The 27,000-nt window shown below is 41.7% G+C and overlaps 2 protein-coding genes across 11 annotated transcripts; both read right to left on the bottom strand.

Moving 5' to 3' along the window:
- Nucleotides 1-774: 774 nt before the first annotated feature.
- On the bottom strand, nucleotides 775-25,364 carry ZNF501 (zinc finger protein 501). 7 transcript variants are annotated; one of them, XM_032317110.1, is made up of 3 exons: nucleotides 7,999-12,294; nucleotides 5,833-5,907; nucleotides 775-2,452 (listed from the first exon to the last, which is right to left on the bottom strand). In XM_032317110.1, the coding sequence occupies exon 3, from the start codon at nucleotides 2,043-2,045 to the stop codon at nucleotides 1,230-1,232; it is 816 nt and encodes a 271-aa protein (XP_032173001.1). In that variant the 5' UTR covers nucleotides 2,046-2,452; nucleotides 5,833-5,907; nucleotides 7,999-12,294; the 3' UTR covers nucleotides 775-1,229. The 7 variants fall into 7 exon arrangements, with proteins under 7 accessions (XP_032173001.1, XP_032173022.1, XP_032173030.1 ...); XM_032317131.1 differs by having other exon boundaries at nucleotides 8,165-12,294; XM_032317139.1 differs by lacking the exons at nucleotides 5,833-5,907; nucleotides 7,999-12,294 and adding an exon at nucleotides 25,293-25,364.
- ZNF502 (zinc finger protein 502) lies at nucleotides 12,383-25,381 on the bottom strand. 4 transcript variants are annotated; one of them, XM_032317071.1, is made up of 3 exons: nucleotides 24,617-24,704; nucleotides 16,309-16,422; nucleotides 12,383-15,769 (listed from the first exon to the last, which is right to left on the bottom strand). In XM_032317071.1, exons 2-3 carry the CDS (start codon nucleotides 16,361-16,363, stop codon nucleotides 14,196-14,198), a joined length of 1,629 nt encoding a protein of 542 aa, XP_032172962.1. In that variant the 5' UTR covers nucleotides 16,364-16,422; nucleotides 24,617-24,704; the 3' UTR covers nucleotides 12,383-14,195. The 4 variants fall into 4 exon arrangements, with proteins under 4 accessions (XP_032172962.1, XP_032172981.1, XP_032172971.1 ...); XM_032317064.1 differs by lacking the exon at nucleotides 24,617-24,704 and adding an exon at nucleotides 25,293-25,381 and having other exon boundaries at nucleotides 12,384-15,769; XM_032317090.1 differs by lacking the exons at nucleotides 16,309-16,422; nucleotides 24,617-24,704 and adding an exon at nucleotides 25,293-25,369.
- Between the last annotated feature and the right edge of the window lie 1,619 nt (nucleotides 25,382-27,000).

Here is a 27,000-nt window from a genome sequence, read left to right as displayed (position 1 = left end):
CCTCCTCTCTCTATCTCTCTCTCTCTCTCTCTCTCTGCCTCTCTGCCTACTTGTGATTTCTCTCTGTCGAATAAATAAAATCTTTAAAAATAAATAAATAAATAAATAAAAATAAAATAAAATAAAAATAAAAAAAAATTAAAAAAAAAAGTTTCACATATTCGAAACAAATACAGCCACATAGTAATCAACATGCTTATGTTTTCTTCCATTTCCACCCCTTTATTCACATATGACTTCTCCTTACCAACTCTCCCTGCCTCCACCACAAACACACAAAAGTCCTACAACGCAAGTTTTTATTTAGTTAGTGTCATCAAGCCTTCCCTGTTCATGGGAAAGAGAGGTCTAGAGCTTGACGTGAACTAAGATCCAACAGCAGAGGTATCCAAATCTTAGCAAGCTCTTCTGGGTACCCAAAAGTACACTTCAGTGTCCAATCAAATTCCAATAATTTTTTTTCTCTGATTAAATCTTCATTTTCTTGAGGATAAACTGGTCTTAAATTGTATTCTATTTAAATCAACATAGTTTAAATAACTTTCTGTAGAGTAAGCATGAAGTCCTAGCCCAATTTCAAGAATGTTCTTAAAAAAGAAAAGTTTTGGGGCGCCTGGGTAGCTCAGTCGTTAAGTGTCTGCCTTTGACTAAGGTCATGATCCCAGAGTCCTGGGATCGAGCCCCACATTGGGCTCCTTGCTCTGCGGGAGGCCTTCTTCTCCTTCTCCCACTCCCCCTGCTTGTGTTCCCTCTCTCACTGTGTGTCTCTCTGTCAAATAAATAAAATCTTTAAAAAAAAAAAAAAGTTCTTAATAAACACATTAAGAACCAAAAACTAATGCTGTACTTTGCTTGTTTTCAGTAGCCAGATTTATATACCTTGGGAACATCTATGGCTCAAAACCAATGAATGGTAGTTATTTATTACATACAACTCATTTTATTCTCAAGACAACCCTAGTAAGTATCCTCATTATTCTTCTGAGGAGGATGGGAAAAACAGGCTCAGAAGGATCCAGTCTTACACCCATTAAGTGGCAAAGAAGTCATCAAACTCAAGACTGTCTAGTTCTGAGTCTACTTTCTTAACTTTCAGGACAGCTTGTGTCTTGTTCAACGTACAGAACGTTCATCCTCGCTGAAGACTGAGCCTTAAAGTCCTAAGAATTTGGGGGCGGGTAGGAATGGCATTTTCATAGACTCTTTCCGCACTGGTTATACGCCAGGTTTTATTCTCCAGCATGAAGCCTCTGATGTCGAACAAGCGCCGAGCTGTGCCTGAAGGATTTCCCACATTCAGCACATTCGTAAGGTTTTTCTCCGGTATGAATTCTGTAATGTTCACTAAGGTGTGCCTGTTTGCGGAAAGTTTTTTCACACTCGCTACACTTGTAAAGTTTCTCTCCAGTGTGAGTTCTCTCATGTTCAACAAGGGAGGAGTTCTGAGTGAAGGCTTTACCGCATTCCGCGCATGCATAAGGCTTCTCTCCTGAATGAATTCTCTGATGCTGCATGAGGCATGCACTCTGGTTAAAGGCTTTCCCACATTCATTACACTTATAAGGTTTATCTCCAGAGTGACTTCTCTGGTGACGGGTAAGGCAAATGCTTTGACTAAAGGCTTTGCCACATTCGGTGCATTTATAGGGTTTCTCTCCAGTATGAATTCGCAGGTGTTTGATAAGGGATGGACTCTGACAAAAGGCTTTGCCACATTCTGTGCATTTATAGGGTTTCTCTCCAGTATGAATTCTCAGATGCTGGACAAGGATTGCTTTCGTTTGAAAGGCTTTCTCACATTCATTACATTTATACGGTTTCTCTCCTGTGTGAATCCTCAAATGTTGAGTGAGATTTGACTGTTTACGGAAACAAGTTCCACATTCACTACACACATAGGGCTTCTCTCCCGTGTGAATCCTCTGATGCTGGGTAAGAGATGATCTCTGAGTAAAGAATTTTCCACATTCACTACACTTTGAAAGTTTCTTCTGCATGTTAAGTCTCTGAGGGTTCATTTGCAGTGAAATCTGGCTAGAACTCATGCTGCTTGTGACACAAGGGATGTCTGTCCAGTAGGTGCAGGTTTAGAGGAAACTGTCTCTCAAATTCATGACACAAGGAACTTTCTCAAAGATGGCTATGGTTACAGTAACACTGTCCTGGGAAAGCTCTGGGTGTTTATGTGTGCATGTATTGTCCCTTCAGGCATTCCTACAGGATACCTCTCTTCCTTCTTCAGGATGTTTCCTTCTCCAAATACAAACCCTGGACAACCAGGTTTTCTGACCCTGCATGTCTTCCAAAAGTCACTTAACACTTGCATCAGACTTCATCTTCTTGTTTGAAAAAAATATCACGAAGGAAAATGTCCTCTGTGCAAAACGGGGGACCTGCATTGTGGAATCTTTACTTTATCCTCTTCTCAATAATTGAGATAGATCACAGTGACCTGGAGAAAAAAATAGATAATAGAGAGAAGAGATTTAAGTAGTGACAAATGTTGGGAAATCTATAAAATTCCCTATTATGATTGATTCTGGAATACTTAAGTACTAAAAACGGATCCAGGTAATTTAGGATCATCCAGAGTGATAAATAGTAGAATGTGAAAGGGGTAAGTATACTGGGGCACCTGGGTGGCTCAGTGGGTTAAAGCCTCTGCCTTTGGCACAGGTCGTGGTCCCAGGGTCCTGGGATTGAGCCCTGCATCAGCCTCTCTGCTCAGCAGGGACCCTACTTCCTCCTCTCTGACTGCCTCTCTGCCTAGTTGTGATCTCTGTCAAATAAATAAATAAATTTTTTTTTTAAAAAAAAAGATAAGTACACTAATCTTGGGTAAATTAGTTTTAATGGGAAAATACTACCTATCTACAGTCTATTCAAAGAATAGGTGAAAAGTAATTACATTTCCTTAGGTTGCCTGTAAGCAGTATCTTGCTCATGCTTTTTGAGAAAGTACAGATTTACATCATTGTCTAGTGACAATTAAAGTTTCTCTTTAAGATTTCAAAGGTGGGGCACTTGGGAGGCTCAGTCGATTAAGTGTCTGACTCTTGGTTTTGGCTCAGGGTCCTGGGATCGGGCTCTGCACTCAGTGGGGAATCTGCTTCAGATCCTCTTTCCCTCTGCCCCTTTCCCCTCTCCTCTCTCTAAAAATAAATAAAAAATTTTAAAGGCTATTCAGGCTGTAACTTGTACTAGGTCCATCACACCAGTCCTTCCTATTCACTCGCCTTGATAGGTGTCTCTTTGGACCTCTCTCTCCAAAACATACCGCATCTGTAGCTCTCCCGCTATGTCCAACTGGAAGATCTTTAGGTTTGAAAACTAGAGCCCTGCTTACTGAAAGAAAGTAAGATATCATTGTTTTATTTACAGGAAAAGTAGGATTGGGTTGGTCCTTGAGGAAGAGATTCCCAGAATCTGGCCCTCACCTTTGATATTAATGAAATGCTTCAGAATCTGATACACACTAATCAAATTCTCAAAATGATGTAGAAAACAGTTACTTTACTGATCTACGATGAAAAATTTATATGCTCAAGGTCCAGCTCCTTGACACACTCTCTCCACTACAAAAAAAAAAAAAAAAAAAAAAAAAACTATTAGGAACCAAATCACTGTCATCAGGATACTCCTTAGAACTTGAGAAAGAGAAATACTTAGATGATCTTAATGGCATCAGACTTTGAAACCCTGATGCTCTGAGAAAGGGCACACAATCTGAGAACAGATATTCAGGTGCCAAACATCACCAACGTCTTCCTTGGATGGTGCTAGAGACACTGACACATTCTGATTCTCTGAGGCCCCTTTTAATTTTAGTTTTTTAATATAAGTTATGCATAAATATAACCTCACTTTATAATAGATACTACAGAGGATATAGGATAAATTTAGTCATTTTTTATCACCATCCCACCCCAACAAAACAAAGCCCATTTCCCTCCCAGAGGTTATCATTAAGTTTAGAGTATATTCATTCAGTCTTTTTTCTTTTCTTTCTTTTTTTTTTTTTTTAAAGATTTTATTTATCAGAGAGAGAGGGCGAGAGAGCAAGCACAGGCAGACAGAATGGCAGGCAGAGGCAGAGGGAGAAGCAGGCTCCCTGCCGAGCAAGGAGCCCGATGCGGGACTCGATCCCAGGACGCTGGGATCATGACCTGAGCCTAAGGCAGCTGCTTAACCAACTGAGCCACCCAGGCGTCCCTCTTTTTTTTTATTTTTTTTAAGATTTTATTTATTTATTTGACAGAGAGAGATCACAAGTAGGCAGAGAGGGGGAAGCAGGCTCACCGATGAGCAGAAAGCCCGATGTGGGGCTCGATCCCAGGACCCTGGGATCATGACCTGAGCCAAAGGCAGAGCCACCCCGATGCCCCTTTTTCATCTTTCTACATATTTTTATACACACACCATTTGATTCTCTCTACATAAATAAAATTATTCTATAGGTTCTTCTGTGCTACTTGCTTTTATTTCCCCCAACTAAAGAATGTGCCTTCAAGATGATTTCTTTTTTTTTTTTTTTTTAAGATTTTATTTATTTATTTGACAGACAGAGATCACAAGTAGGCAGAGAGGCAGGCAGAGAGAGAGAGAGAGGAGGAAGCAGGCTCTCCGCTGAGCAGAGAGCCCGATGCGGGACTCGATCCCAGGATCCTGAGATCATGACCCGAGCTGAAGGCAGCGGCTTAACCCACTGAGCCACCCAGGCGCCTCAAGATGATTTCTTGTTGGTACATACTGATCTACCCTGGCTAAGACTTAGTTGGTACATATTGGTATTTCTGCACAAATTGTTTACAGTCAGAGACCAATCTGATTAGGCAGTACTGTACTGCACTGATTGTTAAATATATTGAGTATTTTTCCAGAACGTATCTATCTTTATCTTCTGTATAAACTTCCAGTGTAGATACAGTATATGCAAAAGTTAATGCCAGGTGGTTTAAATAGCTAAACATAAAACCAAAAATCTAACCATGCTTTTATTTCCTTTATTTTTAGTGTCTCAAAATTGTTTTTTGGTATGTTTGGGGTTTTATTGCCATAGAAAAAATGCATACTCATTCTAAAAAACAGTCCACAACGGAGATTACTTAAAATCCTACCACCGCATGAAAATACAGTTAGTTTTGTGACAATCTTTTCTTCTAAGCATCTCCCAGTGCATATACACATTCACAGACACATATGTACATATATTATGCGTACATATTAAACTAGACTGAATTCTTCAGGTCACAAATAGTCACAATCTATTCATAGAATTCCCATAGCCTAAGAATCCAGTTCATAAAGTACTATTCTTACTGAATTAGACAGATCCACAGGCTCCATGTTGCCTTCTGATCTCCAGTAAGTTGCTAATACTTAGGCTTTTATTCCAAACAGAGCCAGGAGCCCATTCATATTCTCTGAGGAAATATTTAAATCACCTTTGCTATAAGTCTTATAGTAATTTACTACCAGGTTTCCCACGTCTTACTGCTACCCCATTAAAGCATACCCTTAGCAGTTCAGTGAGTAGCTACCAGGTAACTGCACAGGGGGAGCTATTCTTGCTACAATTTAAGTACATGTGATATAAAATTAGTACATTCTCTGATCTGTCCTATAACCAATTACTCCATTGCCTGCTTCCACAATGGGCCACACTCACTCTGATTTTAATAAGGGGGGGGCATTTCCAGCGGTTCTGCATTTTCAGTCTGCAGGGTTTAGGTGTAGTGGCCACTGGTGGGTCCCACTACAGGTCTGCCACCACTTTGGAATGAGCACCCCTGTAACAACCCATCCTGGGCTCTCTAGTTAGATTTCACTTACCCAGAGATAAGCTGTGAGGAACACAAGCGACACTAGTTTGTCTCCTGGGGCCTTCTTTTGAGGAAGGGCAGAAATCTGAGGCACGGAGGGAGGAGAAAAAAGCACCCATAAATTGTCAGCCTACTTCCTTCCTAATCTGAATTCAGAGGAACTCAGGAATAGCCAATCCCTAACGAAATAACTATTTTAAGTCTGAGTGAAGAATATCATTATTCTCTTAAAAGACTATCACCCATGGGGTGCCTAGGTGGCACAGTCAGGTGAGTGGTCGACTTGGGTTTCAGCTCAGGTTGTGATTTCAGGGTGGTGAGGCCCTGCACTGGCCTCCAAGCTCAGTGTGGCATCTGCTTAAGATTCTCAATCCCTCTCCCTTTCCCCCCCCCAACAGGCACTCTCCAAATAAGTAAATCTGAAAGAAAAAAAAAAAGTATCACCAATGACAAAAGTCAGTAAGTGGGTTGTCTTCCAAGAGACCTGACAATGCACAAAGAAAAGGGGCAGGTGCTCCTAAGGACTATCCTGGGGTAAAATATCCTCCACAAGAGAGAAAGTTGGAGACAAAGCCCCCCCCCCCAAAAAAAACTACTGGAAAAGCCATTGACTTCAAAAGTCAAAAACCGGGGTTATGGTAGAGGGCATTAGAACAAGAATTGGCCTGAGTCAAGAAGTCTAGGTTTGAGTCTGGGCTCTGAATGTGTTCAGTGACGTAAAGCTAGTCACTTGGTCTTATCTGTGATTTGTTTTCGTATCTGTGAAATGAAAGTGGAAAACTAGTACCAACATTCTGTGATCCTTTGATTCTAAAAACACATGGGAGGGGTACCTGGGTGGCTCAGTGGGTGAAAGCCTCTGCCTTCAGATCAGGTCATGATCCCAGGGTCCTGGGATCGAGCCCCACATCGGGCTCTCTGGTCAGCAGGGAGCCTTCTTCCCCCACCCCGCACCCCACCTGCCTCTCTGCCTACTTGTGATCTCTGTCAAATAAATGAAATCTTTAAAAAAAAAATGGGAAAAGAGCAAAAACTTCAGTTCATCTTTGATTGAGGATGGTTATTCATTTATTTTAAAAATACTAACTGGTCAGGTACTATGTGTCAAACAAGGTTAGTTAGCTCTTCTGATAATAGGTTGAATCAACATCAAGGAAACTCCCCTACAGTAATCTTACCACAACCAGAGGTAGAGGAATTTCAGGAAAATAAGACCACATCTATGTGAAGCAGAATCTCCAAGAAAGGATGAGGGAATATTTTGGAAGATGTTAAGGACCCCTCCCAGGAGGAAAGCTTTTAAGAACTCCCTCTGAACACTAGTAAAAGGCTGGTAACCAGTCTAATGCATCCCAATCCACTAGCATCCCTCTGTTTTTCACTGAAAAAACTACTTCTTTTCAAACTTATACTCAACTTTAATATTCAGCTCAAATGTGAACCACTACACATCTTATAGGTGGATAATTCTTCACTTCCAAGGCCCTTTCTCCTCCGTAGTCTCAAAGAATTTTACGTGGCTCTACCATAGCACTTCCCATTTTTTAAAATTAACATATATTGTATTATTTGCCTCAGGATACAGATCTGTGAATCATCAGGCTTACACATTACACAGCACTCACCCTTCCCTATGTCCATAACCCAACCACCCTATCCCTACCCCCCCACCCCCCAGCAACCCTCAGTTTGTTTTGTGAGATTGTCTCTTAGGGTTTATCTCCCTCCCGATCCCATCTTGTTCCATTTTTTCCTTCCTTGCCCCCTAAACGACCCCCGCCCTACCTTTCAAATTCCTCATATCAGAGAGATTGTATGATAATTGTCTTTCTCTAATTGATTTATTTCGCTCAGCGTAAAACCCTCCAGTTCCATCCTTCCCATTGTTTTGATGCTCTGATTACATGTCTTCCTCCGGTAAACTTAAAGTATGGCATGGGCTCTGGGACCAGAACTCCCTGGGTTTGAATCGCTGTTCTAGATTTATTTTCCAAGTGATCTTGGGTAAGTTACCTAACCTTCCTGAGGCTCTTTTTCAAATATTATATGGAGTAGATAATAACTATTTCATACGGGTGTGATGATGCATAAATAATACATGGGAAGTATTTAGAAAAATGCCGTCAATAAATAGTATCTGTTATTACAGTACTGAGTCTACGTCTTCATACATTACCTGTTCTGTTGCTATTAGACAAGAGCTTAAAGGAAGTTGATAACTGTCACATATAGTCATTCAACCCGCGCAACTTTGTCAAGTGGCAAAGCAAGGAATAGCATTGGCTTCTGGAAATCTGACAACTGAAGCAATCAGAAGTTCACTTCCTCCCTTAAGTACATACAAACGGAACCCAGGTCTCCCGACTCCCAGAACAGGGTTCTCCAACAAGCTTCTCCCTTCCCTCTTCAGGGCCAGGTGGCTCCGACCCCTCGCTCCAAAGATTCTCGCGCGCCGGGAAGAGGAGCAGCCGCAGGCCAGCCCGGGCTCCGAGACCAAACCGGGCTGCGAGACCAGACTGTCGCACTCTAGCACGGCGCCTCGACACACAGAGCGCTGCCCGCAGGCCTTCCGCCACACAGAGCGGCACTCGGGCGTCGGAGACCCCGGGCTGCTCGGAGCCAGTCCCCGCCGAGCCGGCGTGACGTCAGCAGCTCGCGCCGCGGGCGGAACACTATGGTCTCCTCTCTAGGAAGGCGGGAGCGGCTTCATCTCGGTGCTTCCTTCCCCGCCCAGAGCTGGGGGTTCAGCCCGACGCCGCAGACGCTGCTGCAGAAACAGCCCGCAAACCCACCTCACCGCGCTCCTTCCCAGAGTAAGGAAACCGAACTGGAGACTCCTGGCAGACTACAAGTCGCTCTCACTACTCATTCTGCAACCTGGCCACACTGATCTTTCTAAAAACTCTTCCACGTCACTGCCTTTTGGAGGTCTTCCCAAAGGTTTCACAAAGCTGGCTTAACCTTCCTTACATTCTCACGTGCCAGAAAGCTGGTTTCTTCACAGGAACCTCAACACCCTCTGCTTTAGGTTTTGTTCGACAACTGCCCCTGAGAACAGAAGAGCTCTGTTTTCAGCTTAAGTCCCAGATTATCAGCGTGTAAACTTGGGCAAGTAATTTCTCTGTGCCTGTTTCCTGATTTAGAGAACATAAATAAATAATGGTACCGAATTTCAAAGGTTATCATAAAGATTAATGGGCTTAATGTGTGTAATTACTAAGACGTTCCAACATCTTTAAAAAAGTTCAGTAAATGTTTGTTCTGTCACGCTCCGCAAATTCCAGCTCCAGTCCTCTGCATTGGCTTCAAGGGACCTTGCCAGCCCTCAAGGCCCTCGTCCCCACTGCTGCAAAACTTCAGATCTTGCTGAGACTCGCACAGGGAATACTTGCACATACAGGCTCCTTTTGACAGTGTGTTCCTGGGATGAAAGCATGGGTAGCAGGGTACCTGATCCACTTCCAGGCATTCTTATGGATGTGCACGCTGTAGGAAATACGGTGGTCTGCTTACCATATCCCTACTGTACAATTCATAAGGAGCCCTCAGCAAGCCCTTAAAAAAAAAAATGAATGAGATGCAGCAGAGAAGTTATCTGCTTAAACTTCCAGACTGGCTGGTTAACACAATGAAGTCCCTTTAGGAGGCTGAAATTAGGAGTGTAGATGCTCCAGACTAAGGCCATTATTAACCCTGTTCAGCTAAAAGAGGACCCTTCGTAGAACTGTCAGCTGACATGACAAGAAACAGTAATGTTGAGCTCACCTTGCTTTTTACCAAGAGTCACATTCTCAGCACTTCTTTGGAGTCAGATAGCAAGTTCGTCCTGTCCAATGCACCCCACCCCCACCAAGCCCTAACATCTCACAGGCCAAAGAGCCTAGGCCTAATCATTTTTTACCTAACTTTTAAGCTTCAAAGAATCCAAATCAGCAGGCTCTTCTGTGTAGGAACTAACTCTAGAGTGGGGTACCCTAAGTAGAGCAATTTACTAGAAACATTAGTCTGGGACTTAACACAATTTGGGCTGAGCTTCTATCACTGAGGTGGGAAATGGGTGGGGAGACAGGCAGGGGAAGAGTGGACACCAAAAACATTCCACAAAACTAAAGTGACCTTAGCCCTGCAGTGGCCAGTAGCTAAAGGGGAGTGAAACTGAAGCCACCTGGAGTCAAAGCTAGACTTCTGCATTAAGTAGGCAGAAAGGTGAAATGAAAATGTGAAACCAACTTATTTTTCACACTCAACACTGGAAAGTCTGAGGGCAAAAAAGCTCTTTGATTTAAAATGAGCTCCCAGGCTTGCCTGGCTGGCTCAGTTGGTACAGCACAGGACTCTTGATTTAAGGGTTTTGAGTTCAAGCCTCATGTTGAGTGTAGAAATTACTTAAAAATAAAATCTTAAAATGAGCTCCTCCCATCCTCACAAGCCGGGCAAGATTGCAGCCCTATGCAGTCAAATCTATATAATAAACACAACTAAAGAGGAATCATGGAGCAGAGGTATGACCGATAAAGAGAAATCTGAAGGAAAAGTGAGAAAGGACATGGGAATTTAAATTTCACATGTCACTTCCTAGCAGCGTGACTTTGGGCAAGTACAACCACTTGTTTTCTCTACTGTTGTTCTGAGGATCTGATTTGGCCTCATGCCATGTCCTTGTGAAATCACAAGTTAAGTTTCAGCACACTGAGAATGAGCACCACATTCCAGTTCTTTATCATCTGGAGCCAAGGAAAGCTGTGAGCTCAGGTAGTGCTTCCACACTGGGACTGCTAAACTCAAAAGCTCTCCTGCTACACCAGCATCCGTATTCAGCTTCTGCTTTCCTTATTTCAGAGATATTCCAGTTGACATGGTTCTGCTTCTACAGATGCAAGCATTTTCCTCCTCCTGGTGATGTGGACATCAACATATCTGAAAGCACTTTGTTAAACTGTGATGCAACATTTCAACAGCTCATTTTTAACACAAGGGTTTTGTTTTGTACAAAGTATTACTTTTTCCTAAGGAACCCTCTGCTTAATATAACCACACAATCTGTATCTTGAGGAAAGATTCGGAATGCTTGTACCTGGCAAACACTTCATGGACACACTCATATCCTCTCCATACCTCCCTTCTGCTGGCAACTGTGGACCTAAAGTCACAACCTGCAAGCAGGCATGGAGAAGTGTCTGACTTGGGTATTTTAGTTGAGCTCAACAAATATTTACTGAGCAAATTTGAAGTGCTAGGGACTGTGGATAGAACAATGAATAAATATCACAGGGCCCCTGCTTTGACAGAGCTGACAGTTCAGTGGGAAGAGAAAGATTTGGAAACTAGCCACTACAATGGAACATAAGTAAAATGAAGGTGTCAAAATACTGAAATAAAAAACATGTGAGGTCAGAGACAGCTTCAAAGCAGGTGTTGCATGAACATATTCCTAAGCGACTCATGGGAGCTTTCCGGGCAAGCAGAAGGCAGGCAGGCAATCGAGGCCACAGGAAGAGGCTGTGCAAAAGTCACCAAAATTGAGGTCAGCAATGATACAGAGTCACAGGAATTAACACTATGGAAGTGTGCAACGCAGGGAAGGCAGCTGAGAGGGATGATGTAGGTATGGGCCCTGGAAGAGCTCTATTTATTTATTTATTTTTATTTTTTGTGCATGTGGAGGAGCTTTAGATGCCTTCTAAGGGGCTCAGATATTCTGAGATAACAGAGCTGCCAGTTGTTCTTTGCAAAGACCATCCAGAAGAAAGGTGGAAGATGGCCTCATGGGGCAGGCAAATGGAAGACTGGGAAAGTAGGAAAATGGTCTAGGAAATAAACTAGGATGTGGACTAAAGCAACAGTGGTGGACATGGCTTCCAGACTTGGGAGATATAAGCAGGATACAGTGGTTGCTTGGATACGAGGACTGTGTAAAAGACTGACCAAGAACAATTCCAAGATTTGGCACCAGAGTGACTGGGCACTTGGCTGTCCAGTAACTGAGAGAAAACTGAGAACAAATATTTGTCAGTGTGAGACTACGGGATGAGGACAGTAGCAAGATGACAAATTCTCTTCCTTCCTGTTTTCCCAGGAAGTAAAAATGGTATCAGACTCTTAACCTGAGGATTAAAACATTTTTGGATTTTTAGAAAATCTCCTAAAAAGACCTTGGAGATATCGTTCATCCGTAGAGGTCCCATTTCTTCCTTAAGAAAACTCTCCCAACTCTCTCTAATCTCAAATCAAGAACTCTAAAGACAGTACTGTATAATTATTACACTAAATACCTACATATCAGGAAGTTGCTAAAGTTTCTGGTGGGCACAGGTTGATTAAAATATATTAATTCAACAAATATCTACTGAATATTTCCTGTGTGCCAGCAATGAATTCTCTAGTGTCATTTTCATTTAGAAAGTACAAATATGGGTGCTTGGGTGGCTCAGTTGGTTAAGCGACTGCCTTCGGCTCAGGTCATGATCCTGGAGTTCCGGGATTGAGTCCCGCATCGGGCTCCCTGCTTGGCAGGGAGTCTGCTTCTCCCTCTGACCCTCTCCCTTCTCATGTTCTCTCTCAAATAAATAAATAAAATCTTTAAAAAAAAAAAAAAGAAAGTACAAATACATCAGTATCTCCTTTGAGTATTATAATTTTTTCACGAAAATAAAATTCTAACAGGGTTATCTTTGTCCATAGGTATTAATTTACTCAGTTATGAACTGCCCTGTGGCCGGTTTTGGGAATAGAATCTTCACAGCTGCAGAGGGAGAGAGTGCTGTTTCAGCCATGTTCCTATTAACAGTAATTAATAGCTCAAACCACTGCTTACAAGATAGCTGTTCTGGAAAAAAATTAATGCTGAGTTCTAAATAACCAACCATTCCAGAATCAACTGACTTTGTTTTTTTAACAGTCATTATTTTAAAAATGATATAAGTTTCAGGGCATAGAAACTATTCCAAATAGCAGTGAAAGGTAATCCTCACCTAATCTCTCAGAGCTCAAACTTTGGGTAGCAGTAAAGAACATGAAAGGGAGTAAGGAAATAAGGGGAAAACCATGTCCTTTTTCTTAAAAGAATAAAACACCATCATAGTGGCAAACTGTACTAGCTCAATACTCAGGGACTTGAAAAAGAGGTAGAATACTTTCCAAATCTATTCCATGAAAGTCTTTCCCTAGATACTCCTAACCTTCAGGAAAGGGTAAATATACAAGAGTAAGATAGTTCCAATAAAAACAGGAATATCTGAAATCTAACAAATCTGTTTAATAGCCTCCAATGGCATAATTACATGAAACCTAGCCCTCTCTGCTACAATGACCAACACTCTCTTAGAGACTAGTACAGCAGCCTCAACTCCATCCAACATAAAAAGCGGATTGCTCTCTTCACTAATGGTTTCTCCTCCCTAAACATCAATTAACAGTTGTTTGGACATAGTTAACCCTGGTGGGTCTCTCTCCCCTGGACCCTACAAACCAGTGGCCCAGGCAAACTTATGAGACAGGTGTACACCTTAGTCCAGGGCTGGGATATGTAGGTAACCTGCTCAAACACAGACTTCCTGCTCTGAGCCTCGGCACCAGCAGTCTAGCGCAAACCATTTTCTTCATGGGTAAGTGTTCATCTGGGACAAAGGTTGGCCCTTCCTCTTCCTGGCCCTCTGAGCAGATCTGACTCTCTTCCCACAAACTGGCATCATTTAAGGTTAAGTTTCTCTTGACCTCCTACTTCCTTTTTAGCCCCAAATTGCCTTCCAGCTTGAAAGGATCAGGAAAGATCTCTCTTACCCTGATAAAAAGCCTTCTTCATGAACTATCTGTAGACATCAGCCCAGTTCTGCCACATATCTCCTTATTTGTTGAATGAATAAGGATTCTTCATTTTCCCTTATTTCCAATGCCCCTTCATGAGACTGCTTCTAAGAGATGGCATGTTCTCAGATATCAGAAGGCTACTTAGCACTACCTCTGAATTGCTTCCACATGCACACTAAATATTTGGAAAAGCACCTCAGCCTACTGGTCAGAGAACACAGGTCACAAGTTGGGAGGGTGAGGCAGGAATGCAGTAAGGGAAACACAGTTGCTAACTTAACAAATGGCCCCTAAAGTAATGAGAGTCACAAGGGGAAGGAGGAGTGGTAGGTAGCCAGGATTTATCCAAAAAGCAAGAACTTCCTTTCTACCCTATATTCCCAGATGCCCAGCTGGAGTAGGCTCTGCATTCTCCAAGCTCCTGCCTCCATAAGTGGAAATACTCTTCCGAGTGTAACAGTCGGTGTTCCTTCATCCTTCCCTCCAGGAACTCTGCCTGCCCCACTGCCCCCAGCCAGATTCCCAGTGACTCTTTCTAGAGAAGCTCTCACAACCTGAATGCCAGGGTTATTCACCATTGTGAAGTTTCTGGTGTCTGAAAAGGACTGAACTATGTCTGAAGAATTTTCCACATTCAATGCATTCGTAAGGCTTCTCACCAGTATGAATCCTGTAATGTTCACTAAGGTGTGCATACTTGCGGAAAGTTTTCTCACATTCACTACATTTATAGAGCTTCTCACCAGTGTGAGTTCTGTGATGTTCGGTAAGAGATGAACTATGGGCAAAGGCCTTCCCACATTCTTTACATTTATAGGGTTTCTCTCCAGTATGAATTCTCATATGCTGAGTGAGGCAGGTATTCTGATTAAAGCCCTTCCCACATTCATTGCATTTATAGGGTTTTTCTCCAGTGTGACTTCTCTGATGCCGAATAAGGCAAATGCTCTGAATGAAGGCCTTACCACATTCACTGCATTTGTAGGGTCTCTCCCCTGTATGAATTCTCTGATGCTTAGTGAGTGGGGTACTCTGAGTAAAAGCTTTGCCACATTCCTTACATTTATAGGGTTTTTCTCCAGTATGAATTCTCTGGTGTTTGATAAGGGATGGGCTCTGACAAAAGGCTTTGCCACACTCCTTACATTTATAAGGTTTCTCTCCAGTATGAATTCTCTGATGCTGAGAGAGGTTTGCCTTTGTTTGGAAAGTTTTCCCACATTCATCACATTTATGGGGTTTTTCCCCAGTGTGAATTCTCTGATGTTGTGTGAGATTTGAATGTTTGCGAAAAGAAGAGCCACATTCATTGCATAAATAAGGTTTCTCACCAGTGTGAATCCTCTGATGATGAATGAGGTGTGTGTTCTGATTGAATGCCTTCCCACATCTATTACATTTGTACGGTTTCTCTCCAGTGTGAATTCTCTGATGTTCAGTGAGATGTGAATGATTGCGGAAGGAATTCCCACATTCGTTACATTTATAAGGTTTCTCTCCAGTATGGATTCTCTGATGCTGAGTAAGAAATGATCGACATCGAAATGTTTTCCCACACTGCTCACACCCATATGGTTTTACTCCGGTGTGAATTCTTTGATGCTGAACGAGGAAGGAACTGCGACTAAAGGCTTTCCCACATTCCTCACATGCATAGGGTCTCTCTCCAGTATGAGTCCTCTGATGCTGGGTAAGGGATGAGCTCTGAGTAAAAGTTTTTCCACATTCATTACATTCCCAAGACTTTTTCTGGGTAGAGAGAGCTGGGCATTTACTTTGGTCTGAAATCTCATCAGTGTGTATACTACTTGTCTCCCACTGATGTAGGCTCTCTTCTGTAGAAACCCTGAGATGTGTAACAAAGCTGGAGGTCAAGAGCAAGCTTCTCTCAAAATCATATTCTTGGCTAATTGTTTCAGGAGATGCTTCCTTGTGGATGAAAGTTATTTCCCCAAAACCTCCTTCCTGGAAAAGGCATGGTCTGGGAACCTCTCCAGAAGTGCTTTCCTTCATGCTTTCGCATGTGTATTTTTTTTCAAATACAGAATCCTGGTTTGCATCCTCTGGTAATCTCTTTGCTGCTCTCCCTGATGAATCAATTTCAGAGACATCCTCCTCTTGAACAGATTTTTCCATCAAACCTGAAAGAAAACATCAGAGTGGGTATTTATTAAATAGGACAGAATGGAAGCCCCTGAGGTTGCAGGGGCCTAACTCTAACATATGTCAATACTGGCATATAAACAAGGCCCAATAAAAGTAAGCAGAGCACATAACTCAATTACAAGTGCTAGAAGAGATCTGTATCAGGGTGGAGTTCTCCATTAATAAGAAACCCCATGGAATGGGCACTTACAGACATTTAGGAAGCCACAGAACCAGAGACAATACAAATAAAGGGAAAATAACAAACAGCAGAAAGCTAGGATTAGGTCAAAAGAAGAAACATGGGTTGTTTGTATTCAGAGTGGACAGTGGGAGAATGAATGTAAAAGCAAATTTTGGAAATGAGACAAAATGAATATTGGGGAAAAGTTGGCCCCCAGAGATGCTCACCCACATATGCCCTCCAACATCCCTAAAAGGAGAATAATTCTATTTCCTGAGTTTCAATCAGTTTCTCTTATAAAATTTCCAAAGCCCTGCTATTTCTCCCACTGGTTTTTCCTTACTCACTCACCTGGACAAACCTCTCTTCCAACTGCTCTCTCTTCAGCTCCTTGCATATTCAACATCCACAAACCTTCTCTTTGTTTTGACTGGAAAACACTTCAGAGTTGGAAAACTGGGAGCCCTGCTCATAGGGGGGAAAAAAGGTGGGGAAGGGGATATCACTGTCCCAGTAAACAGGAAAAGGACAAAGAATTGTTGCCTAGGGATACTATCTAATAATTCACACAAAATCTGTTCAGATAGCAGTGTGACCACACGGTTGGCTTCCAGCCTTCTAGCTTCACAAATTCCATTTGTCAGCTGTGTAAAAAGTGATAGCCAGAGTGATACATCAGCAAACACTCAAGTGCTGGATGGATAAATCAGAATGCTATTTATAAAGATAAAGCTACCTATCAAGTAGACAGAAGTATTCATGTCTTTTTTTTTTTTTAAGATTTTATTTATTTATTTAACAGACAAAGATCACAAGTAGGCAGAGAGGCAGGCAGAGAGAGAGGGAGGAGGAAGCAGGCTCCCTGATGAGCAGAGAGCCCGATGTGGGGCCTGATCCCAGGACCCTGGGACCATGACCTGAGCCGAAGGCAGAGGCTTTAACCCGCTGAGCCACCCAGGCACCCAGTATTCATGTCTTTATACAACAATCAGTATGAAAGGCCAATGAACATAATCAAAAGTTGCATTGGTAGGGATATATGGGTGGCTCAGTTGGTTAAGCATCCGCCTCTTGGTTTTGGCTCAGGTCATGGTCCTTGGGTCCTGGGATCAAGCCCTGCATCAGGCTCCCTGCTAAGCATGGAATCTGCGTCTCCCTCTCCCTCTGCCCCTCCCATTTTTACTCTCTCTCTCTCTCAAATAAATAAAATCTTAAAAAAAAAAAAAAAGAAGTTGCATGGGGAAGTGGACTCATAGCAAGGCTAATGCAGTAAGTTTGGTCCACCCATCTTCACTATCTGCCAAGGAGCTGGACAGTAGTTAGGGAACTCTATTTGTACAACTTAGAGATACACTGACTGCCCATTCTTCTAGATGTCAGATCAACTAAACAATTTTTCTTCAAGCACAGCTCAACATTAAAAGTGTAGGCTGCAGTTTAAAAAAGAAAAAGGAGGTGCCCGGGTGGTCCAGGCAGTTAAGCATCCGAATCCTGATCTCAGCTCAGGTCTTGATCTCAGGGTCATGAGTTCAAGCCCCACATTGGGCTCCATGCTAGGTGTGGAACCTCCTTTAAAAACAAAACAAAAAAAAAACACTTATACTGTGAAGTAATTTTTGACTTACAAGAAAGTTACAAAAAATAGTACAGAGTTTCTGAAGTTTGGAATGTGAAATCACAACTGTTCATCCAAAAATGTCTCTCCATATAACCCTGAATTGAGAAGCAGAATCAGCAGCATTATTTCAAGGAAAAAGGAAGACAGAAAGATGATTTTACCAAAATTAAGAGCTCAGAAGGCAGTTAGAATGGCATGAGTCTGCTGAAGTACATACGTAATAAGGCTGTTACTATGGGCTTCTCATCAAAGTCTGCACCTCTGTGTTGAGTTTTAAAGGTTTAGGAGGATCCTATCTGGGAGGCTCCCGGGTGGCTGAATGGGTTAAGCATCCAACTCCATTTCAATTCAGATCATGATCTCAGGGGTGTGGGATGGAGTCCCGCATCCAGCCCCAAGTGGAGGCTGCTTAAGATCCTCTGTCTCTGGGGCGCCTGGGTGGCTCGGTGGATTAAAGCCTCTGCCTTTGGCTCAGGTCATGATCCTAGGGTCCCGGGATCGAGCCCCACATCCGGCTATTTGCTCAGCGGGGAGCCTGCTTCCCTTCCTCTCTCTGTCTGCCTCTCTGCCTACTTGTGATCTCTGTCAAATAAATAAATAAAATCTTAGAAAAAAAAAATCCTCTGTCTCTGTCTCCCTTTGCCCCTCCCCCACCTCTAAGCATAAAAAGAACCCATCACACAATCCTACAGAAAACCATTTAGTAGAGTAGGGTTTCAGTATAATCAGAGTTAGCGGACAAAGTCAGACACGCCCCCACCTGCCTAGAACTTACATTACAGTTGGACAATGACATTAAAGTGTAGTTACAATTATGGAAATTATAAAAGTGGAAATATGGGATGCGGGACTGTAAAGAAAAGGGGACCTAATGTAGTCTCAGCAAAAAAGCCTTCCTGGAAAAAAAGGTAAATAGGAAACAGGTGAAGATAGAAAAGAATAGAGCAGAGATACGAAACAATATACAAAAGAAAACAAGCTCAGTACTTTGGAAAAATGAAAAAGATCCAGTTAGACAAAGTATTAAGCACCAAAAATAAGACATGGAGACTGAAGCAAGCAAAAGCCAGATCAAATACAACCTGTGAACTATTTTAAGTGAGTAGAAAGCCACAAAAGGAATATGAAAAGGTTTGGGAGAAAAAGAGACATGAGCGCATCTGCTGTTAACAAAAAAACACATCCTTCTGCCCATAGCAAAGAGGGAAACTGTGTATGAACAGTGGAAGGTGGGGAGGCAAGGTGAAGGCTAGAAGGCCTCGCTGGGAGGTTGTTTCAGCAGTGCAGTAAGCAGACTGGACCAACTAAGAGACAGAATCCACAGGATTGGATGAATATTGGGTAGAGGTGTGAGGGAATGGGAGAAGTCAAGATAATTTGCTGGTTTGGGGCTTGAGTGATGACAGCAACCTTTAGAGAGAATGGGAACACTGGTTGAGGGAGAAAGAAGATACATTTAGTTTTCAAATATCCAAAGAGAAAGTAGGCATACACATCTGGAATAGAAGACAGAAGTGTCATGAAGAGAGTAACTACCATCTGGAAGGAACAGATAAAAACATCAAAGGAGTGTGGCTAGGAAAACCTCAACAACAACTTTAGATATTAAAAGGAAATTTAATTCTGGCTTTTGATTTTAGAGATTCCTAATCCCCTGAGAGAAATAAAAGAATTTAATATGTGATAAAATTGGCATCCCTAGTTATAAAATATTAAGTATTTATAAATTATGTTGGAACTGTTGCTTAACTACCTGGAAAAAACACTTAGTGAGAGTCCTACCTCACACCACATACCAAAATAAATCTAAACTAGTTAAAGGTTTAAATATAAAAAATGAAATCACAAAATAAAATACTAATAAATAATTGACTTTAGGGATAGGATAGGCTTTTCTAAGCAACATATAAAAAAACACAAACCACAAAGGACAAAACTGGATAAATCTGGTCACAGAAAGACAACAATCTCTCTATCCAAAATACAAATAAAATTAAATGACATACAATCTAGGAAAAGTATTTTTGATTTATACATCAAGGAGTAAGTAGATGCACCTAATGGATAAAAGACTTCTTATTAAAGAGTAAGGAAAGGGGCACCTGGGTGGCTTAATCAGTTAACTGTCTGCCTTTGGCTCAGGTCATGATGCCAGAGTCCTGGGATGGAGCCCCACGTCAGGCTCCCTGCTCAGTGGGGAGTCTGCTTCTCCCTCTTTCTCTGCCTGCTGCTCCACCTGCTTGTGTACTCACTCACTCTCTCTCTCAAATAAATAAATAAATAAAATCTTTGAAAAATAAAATGAAGAGTAAGGAAAAAAGAAAAACTCATAAAAGAATGAGACATACAATGTATACAGCAAAATTACAAAAGGCCAATAAACATAAAAACAAAGTTCCATCTTGGTGGTAATCAAAGAAATGGAAACCAAAAGAATAAAGAATCTATTTTTATATCAAATTAGAAATTTTCTTTTAAGTGTTAAAAGTCAACACTGACAAAGGTATGGGGAAAGAGAGCTTCTCATACACAAGCAGTGGGAATGTAAACTAGTACCATCCTTCTAGAGATAATTTGGCAATATACATCAGGTTTTAAAATTATAGGTTGAGTTGTAGTTGGAATCCTGGGATCATCATTTTGTAAGTATAGGAACTCAGAAAAGAATACTAAGTATATACAACACCTAGATGTATCTCAGAAGATTCTCAAAATCATCAGGATGCCTATAAAATGCCTATATTCTTTGATCTAGTAATTCTACTATTAGAACTTTTTCATAAAGAAGCAACTTCCCAGGGTATCTGGGTGGCTCAGTCAGTTAAGTGTCTGACTTTTGATCTCAGCTTGAATCTTGATCTCAAGGCCCTGAGTACAAACCACAGACTGGGCTCCATGCTGACTGTGGAGTCTACTTAAAAAAAAAAAAGAAAGAAAAGAAGAAGTCATTTCCCACAGAAGAAAAAAGCTGAACTCCTTTGTTACCTGTAAAAAAAATTACCCTGCATGTTGCTGGAAAACACAATCTTCCTACCAGCGGACACTGAGGCTTAGGAAATTATGGTACTTCCTCTTGGTGGAAATTATACAGGCATTAAGATAACTAAAAATGAAAATAGGTGATCATTTGGAAAAATACTTATCTCTATGTAAATGAAAAGAAAATGAAGGACTTCAAGTACATCATATATATGTTTGTTAAAGCATGCTTTCTTTTTTAAAAACTAACTCTAATCTCAAGAATATGTATCAAATTGTTGACCATGACCATCTCTGAAGAAAAGGATTATGGCAAACTTTTATGTTAGGGCCTATCTTTGTGTAATGTTTCAAAGTTTTCCTGTAGGAATAAACAGCTTCTGTAATCAGATTTTTTTTTAAAAAGTGAAAAAATATGATCAGAGATGAACACAGAAATGTATGTACAAAGATCACACTGTTACTATAATTGTAAAATAAGCAAATAAATATTGATAGCACAGAAATATGATAGCTTTTATAACTATTAAAAATCATGTTTTCAGAAAATATTCATTAGAAAATACAGTATGTTAAAGCAGGAGAATACAAAATCAAAAATCAAAAACACAAGACACAAATGTTGAAGACTATGTGGAGGAAAAGGAACACTTGTGCACTGTTGATGGGAATGCCAACTGATGCAGTCACTGTAGAAACAGTGTGGAGGTTCCTCAAAATGTTAAAAATAGAACTACCTTACCACCTGATAATCACATTACTGTGTATTTACCCAAAAAACACAAAAACACTGATTCAAAGGGATACATGCACCCGTTTACTACAGCATTATTTACAATAACCAAATTGTGGAAACAGCCTGTGTCCATCAACAGATGAATGGATAAAGTAGATGTGATATACACACACAATGAAATATTATTCAGCCATAAAAATGAATGAAACCTTACCATTTGTAAAAACACGGATGGAGCTAGAAAGTATAATGTTAAGTGAAATAAGTCAGGGAAAGACAAACACCATATGATTTCACTCAGATGTGGGATTTAAGAAATCAATGTGGGATTAAGAAAAAAGGAACAAGCAAAAAAAGAGAGAGAGAGAGAGAGCGCTAAAGCAAGAAACAGACTCTTAACTACAGAGAACTGATGGTTACCAGAGGGGAGGGGATGGGGGGGAATGGGTAAAAGAGGTGAGGGGAATTATAGTGTACACTTGCGATGATCACTGAGTCATGCAGAGAATTGCTGAATCACTATATCGTACACCTGAAACGAATATAATACTGAATGCTAATACCAGAATCATAAATAAAAAGGAACAAGTGAAAATTATGTAAATTTGATATTGGAAAATTTATTTAAATGCCTGCTTGGTTTTGATGTAAATTCTGGTTGAGACTCACTCTCCTGGTCTCCTGTACGTCTTGTTTGCAAAATTTCCAATGCTATCAAAATGTCTGGTTCTCAATGCTTACAGAGGAAGACTGATTCTTAATGATTACTGCTCTGGGACGGGATGAGGCTGGAGCAGAGAGGAAAATCTGGAATTTTCACAAAACTTTTGTGTATGGGCACTGGAAGACCTTCTAGTCAATGAATGTGCAGAGAAAGGAAGCACGTAATTCTCAGGGCTTCTGCCTTAGTTTGTGAATGAAACTAATAATCTAAAGTTCCCAAAGGCACACCTTTTAACTCTGCTACAGTGATGGCTCACGTGCATATTAAGAGCCCTCAAAAACTTGGACCTTGGGGCGCCTGGGTGGCTCAGTGGGTTAAAGCCTCTGCCTTCAGCTCAGGTCATGATCCCAGGGTCCTGGGATCGAGCCCATCGGGCTCTCTGCTCCTCCGGGAGCCTGCTTCCTCCTCTCTCTGCCTGCCTCTCTGCCTACTTGTGATCTTTGTCTGTCAAATAAATAAATAAAATCTTTAAAAAAAAAAAAAACAACTTGGACCTCACTAACTAACTGGAACAATATGTCTTAATATGTAGATGTAATGGTTGTTAATATAAGAGCTATACTCTGGAAAAACAGACCTTAAAAAGATCATTTTGGTGAGCTGCACAATTAACCCTCAGCCTTGCAGTGTAAGGCAAGAGGATGAATGTATATCTTGGGATCTTTTACATCCTTAATACAAGAGGTAGTTTTGTGGGAGGATTTGCTTCTTTAAACATCCTTTTAATGAATGAATTACACCTTTTCCTTCTCTTAGAGTTCCGTAGCTTTAAAAAAAAAAAAATGCTTTCAAAGAATATCGATGAGAAAATACAGGATGTTAAAACAGAATATAAAACACTAAAATAAAAAATATGCATACACACATCAGCACTAAGCAAACATTCAATAAACAGGAACTATTATTAATACATGGATATATTGGGGTGCCTGGGAGGTTCAATGGGTTAAAGCCTCTGCCTTCAGCTCATGTCATGATCCCAGGGTCTGGGATCAAGCCCCACATAGGGCTCTCTGCTGCACAGGGAGCCTGTTCCTCCTCTCTCTCTGCCTGCCTCTCTGCCTACTTGTGATCTCTGTCTGCCAAATAAATAAAATCTTTGAAAAAAAAATACATGGATATATACAAGACACAAAGAACAGAAGAAATCCACCAAAATGCTAACATATGGATGACTAGAACATTTAATGGGTTACTTTCCTTTGTCCTTTATACTTGTCTATATATTTCACTTTCCCTAAAAATAAACATTACTTTTATAATTAAAGACATAAACATGTAAAAAATGACAGTCCTTGCTCATGAGTTTCAGCAACAACAACAACAACAAAAAAAAAGAAACAAAAACAAATACAACAAAATACGCTAGATCAAATGGACATGGATCTTAATTAAGTAAGAGCTTATTCAAGTAAGATTAAAGTGGACTAAAATGGGAGTCAGGAAACTGCTCTGCCACAGCCCATGTGAATGGACCATGTACATGACTAGCTATCTGGCTCAAAAAGCTGACAAATTTAAAAATATCCTAATTGGGGTGGAGAGAGTATCCATGAGTCCTTTCAGCTTTAACATTCTGTTGACTCCTTAACTAATGAGTTAATTCATGTAAAGCATTTATAAAGATATCTGTCCCGTGGCAGGAATTCCACAGGGTCAGGCATTATTATGTTTGATACTAAAATCTATGGAGAAGAAAAGACATATTGGTGACAACCCTCTCCTCCAACTGTGAATTATCTGAGCTGTTAGCAGTTTATGTCAAACTGGAAACTTTTTCTGTAATGGGCTAAAAAATAAATAATTTAGGCTTCATGGTCTCTGTCACAACAATTCAACTTTGCCTTTGTAGTTTGAAAACAACTAGACAATACGTACACAAATGAACTTGGCTGCGTTTTATTAAGACTTTTTTTTTTTTAAACAAAAACAGGTGACAGACCAAATTTGGCCTGTGGACCATAGTGTACTGACTCTTAGTCTATAAATTCCCCAAAGAGAAAGGCATAGAGGAAGGTTTTTCCACCAATGCCTAGTGTAGAATAATCTGATTGTCAGTGATTTTAAGATGATAAAAGGATCTGTCCGAATCCAGGTTTAGGAGAGAGATAGGTATTATGGTGAAGGGTAAAAGGAAAAAACGAAACTTTTTAATAGCTTAATCCTGTTAAGATTAACAGGGACCTAGCTCTGTCCTCTTACCTTGTAAACGCTTTCTCCTCCCTGCCACCTCCTCACCTCTCGATAATGAGCTAAAGAATTGTAGACAAGCCACGTGGGATATTTCACAATGTGATAACACAATTCCTTCAATAAGACCACCCTCAAACGTGCACTTCTCTGAAGCCCTTCTTGGGTTTGTGGGTTGGCCAAAAGTACATACTCATCCAGGCCGCAGCAGCGCACTAGATCTCCCTCTTCTGCAGCCTTGGGTCACTAAGTGGCCATGCCTCCTTAGACAGTCATCCATTCTCTCCGTACCTCAATATCCTCATTAAAAACTACAGATAATAGTGGTGCGGGTTAAATAGATGAGCCCAACTGCTTCGAACAGGGCTCTTTTGCACTAAGTTTAAATTATCACAAAAATCTTCTTACATACATATCTATCTTCTTCCATTGCTACACTGGACGCATCTTCCCATTTGGCAGGCTCCAACGTCATTCATTCTGTAGCCCCGCCCCCGAGCTCTGAGTACTCTTTGGCAAGTTTCGCATAGTAAAATTCCGTTGCAAAACAATCACGTTTCCGTACGTGCTATCCCAGACATGCTGTCAACTGAACTTTGTAAAGAAAGGCAGGACTAGACAGTCCAACTTTAGAAATGAAGCAACAGCCTCTGTGTCCTCAGGAATTCTATAACTCAAGAGACTCGAGACTCGCCGCCTAGTGCGCTCTACACTACTGCCGGGTCCTAGTACGACGGTCCCTAAAAAAGTTTTTGAGCAGCAGGACTAATGGCGGGGGAGCAGGTGGTATCCAAACCGAGAACTCTGAGCCCCGAGACTTCGTTTCCGAACACGGGTCCTGGCTCTTGGTCATCTATCCATCACTCAGTCATCACTCATTCGTTCATTCCCGCCACCATCTTCTTAAAGGCCAGCTCTGTGCCGGGCCCTATGCGGCAGCCGCTGGGAGTTCTGGGCCGCACGCGCAGACAGCACTCCGAGGGAGCGCGGGGCCGGGGCAGGCTTCCTACAGAAGCCTCCCGCCAGCCGTCCCAGCCGAAGGCGCCCGGAGCCACTCCTTTCCCCTCCCTGAGGCCCCGCCCGCTCACCGTGAGGTCCGGGGGCTCCCCGCGGGGTGGCGACTATGGTCCCACAGGTGCGCGCAGGCCCAGGGCACGGGCTTACCCTCCCCCCACGCCGGAAAAGCAGTGGCGCGGCCGGTAGTGCGTCACCAGCGGCTCCTCGCCTCTCGTCTCGCGCATCCTTCCGCCGCTTCTCTAGGAAGCGGGTGGAGAGTCTCGTTGGGGTCCTCAAGGAAGGTCGATGCCGGGGGACCTGGTTTCCCTCCAAACCCACCCAGCCAAGGGCCTGAGGGCCCATTAAACACTACCTTGGCTCGGAACTCGGTGACCACCTCATCCCTAAGGAAAACTGTAGTTGGGGTGGGCGTTAGGGTTGGAGAGACTGCTGAGTAGGAGTCGGAATCGGCTCTCATCAAGGCACTAGTGTATTCCATCTGCTAAAGGATAGCCGCTGATTAAGAATCTTGAGGGATCCACTATTTAGTGGGAATAATGGGCAAATTCCCGTTCTAGGGCCCCACACACTGACCTTACCGGGCAATAGCTCTTATTCTGCTATTACTCACATTCCATCCTAAGTGAATTCCCATTGGTCCCCTGAAATCTCTTGTTTGTTCTTGACACTGGATCTTCTTTCCAGGATTTGCCCTTCTGGAATATTCTCCCTCCCTTCTACCTACTGTCTGCCACGCTGGCCATTCAGGTCATACTGGTTCTTCAAGACCCAGGGCCAATCTTTACTTGACCTTCGCTAGTGTTTACTCTCACTGTCACCCCTACAAGTAATTCCAGCTCTAGCTGGTCTCCTAAATACACACACTTGTCCACTTTCAAACATTATTAGAGAGCAATACGTGTAATATTCCACCCAAGGGTGACTGTAAAGGACCCAATTTATCTCTATACAACTCTAAGCAGATACATATCCCAGGTTTAGCAGTGTCGGGCAAAGTGTTGAATCTGTTAATCAGATTAATACAAAAGTAAAGTTCAGATATTTGCATTTTTGAGAAATTGAAAAATATGTCATTAATACCATCCAGGAAACAAGTTTCTGAACATCCAAAAGGAAGGGCCATCTAGCTCACCTGTTTATACATCTGCTGTATCCTTCAGTACAATATAAGCTTTATGAAGGTGGGGACCTTCTTTCTCTTATTCACAATGACCACATCTAGAACAGTGGCTGACATATAGTAGGCGCTCAGTAGATATTTCGTGAATGACTGACTAAACCACCAAAATTAGAATTTGTCCTTGAGCTGAGGAATTACAATCCCATTACTGATATTGATCCATCTAGAGTTTCATCCCTAAACATAAGTAGGTCACTAAAATCATGAAATTTTTTAGGAACACCAACAATACATGAGAAAGAGTTTCAAATGCATCATTACCAGATTCATAGGAGATATGATAGCTGATTACAGTCTATGTTCTAACAAGTTACATGAAGTAGTATTTCTTGTACATGGGAGAGAAAACTGCTGGAAATATCATCTTTCTTCCCCCATATTGCCTAAGGCACATACTCTAAATAGTTGAATGTCACTCCCCTTTGGGAAATAGAAACTCCTGGTAAATCATATTTAACCACCCTTCAAAAGAGATTACATGAAGAATATGCCATGAAGATAAATCTTGTTTTTCTATGCAAGATGCAACCACCAGTAACATTCACAGTTGCTTACCCAATATCTATTTCTCTCTCTCTAACACTCTGCCCAATTTACCA

This window comes from Mustela erminea, chromosome 1, assembly GCF_009829155.1.
Source record: "Mustela erminea isolate mMusErm1 chromosome 1, mMusErm1.Pri, whole genome shotgun sequence".
Lineage (NCBI taxonomy): Eukaryota > Metazoa > Chordata > Mammalia > Carnivora > Mustelidae > Mustela > Mustela erminea.
This window is presented reverse-complemented; position numbering and strand designations above follow the sequence as displayed.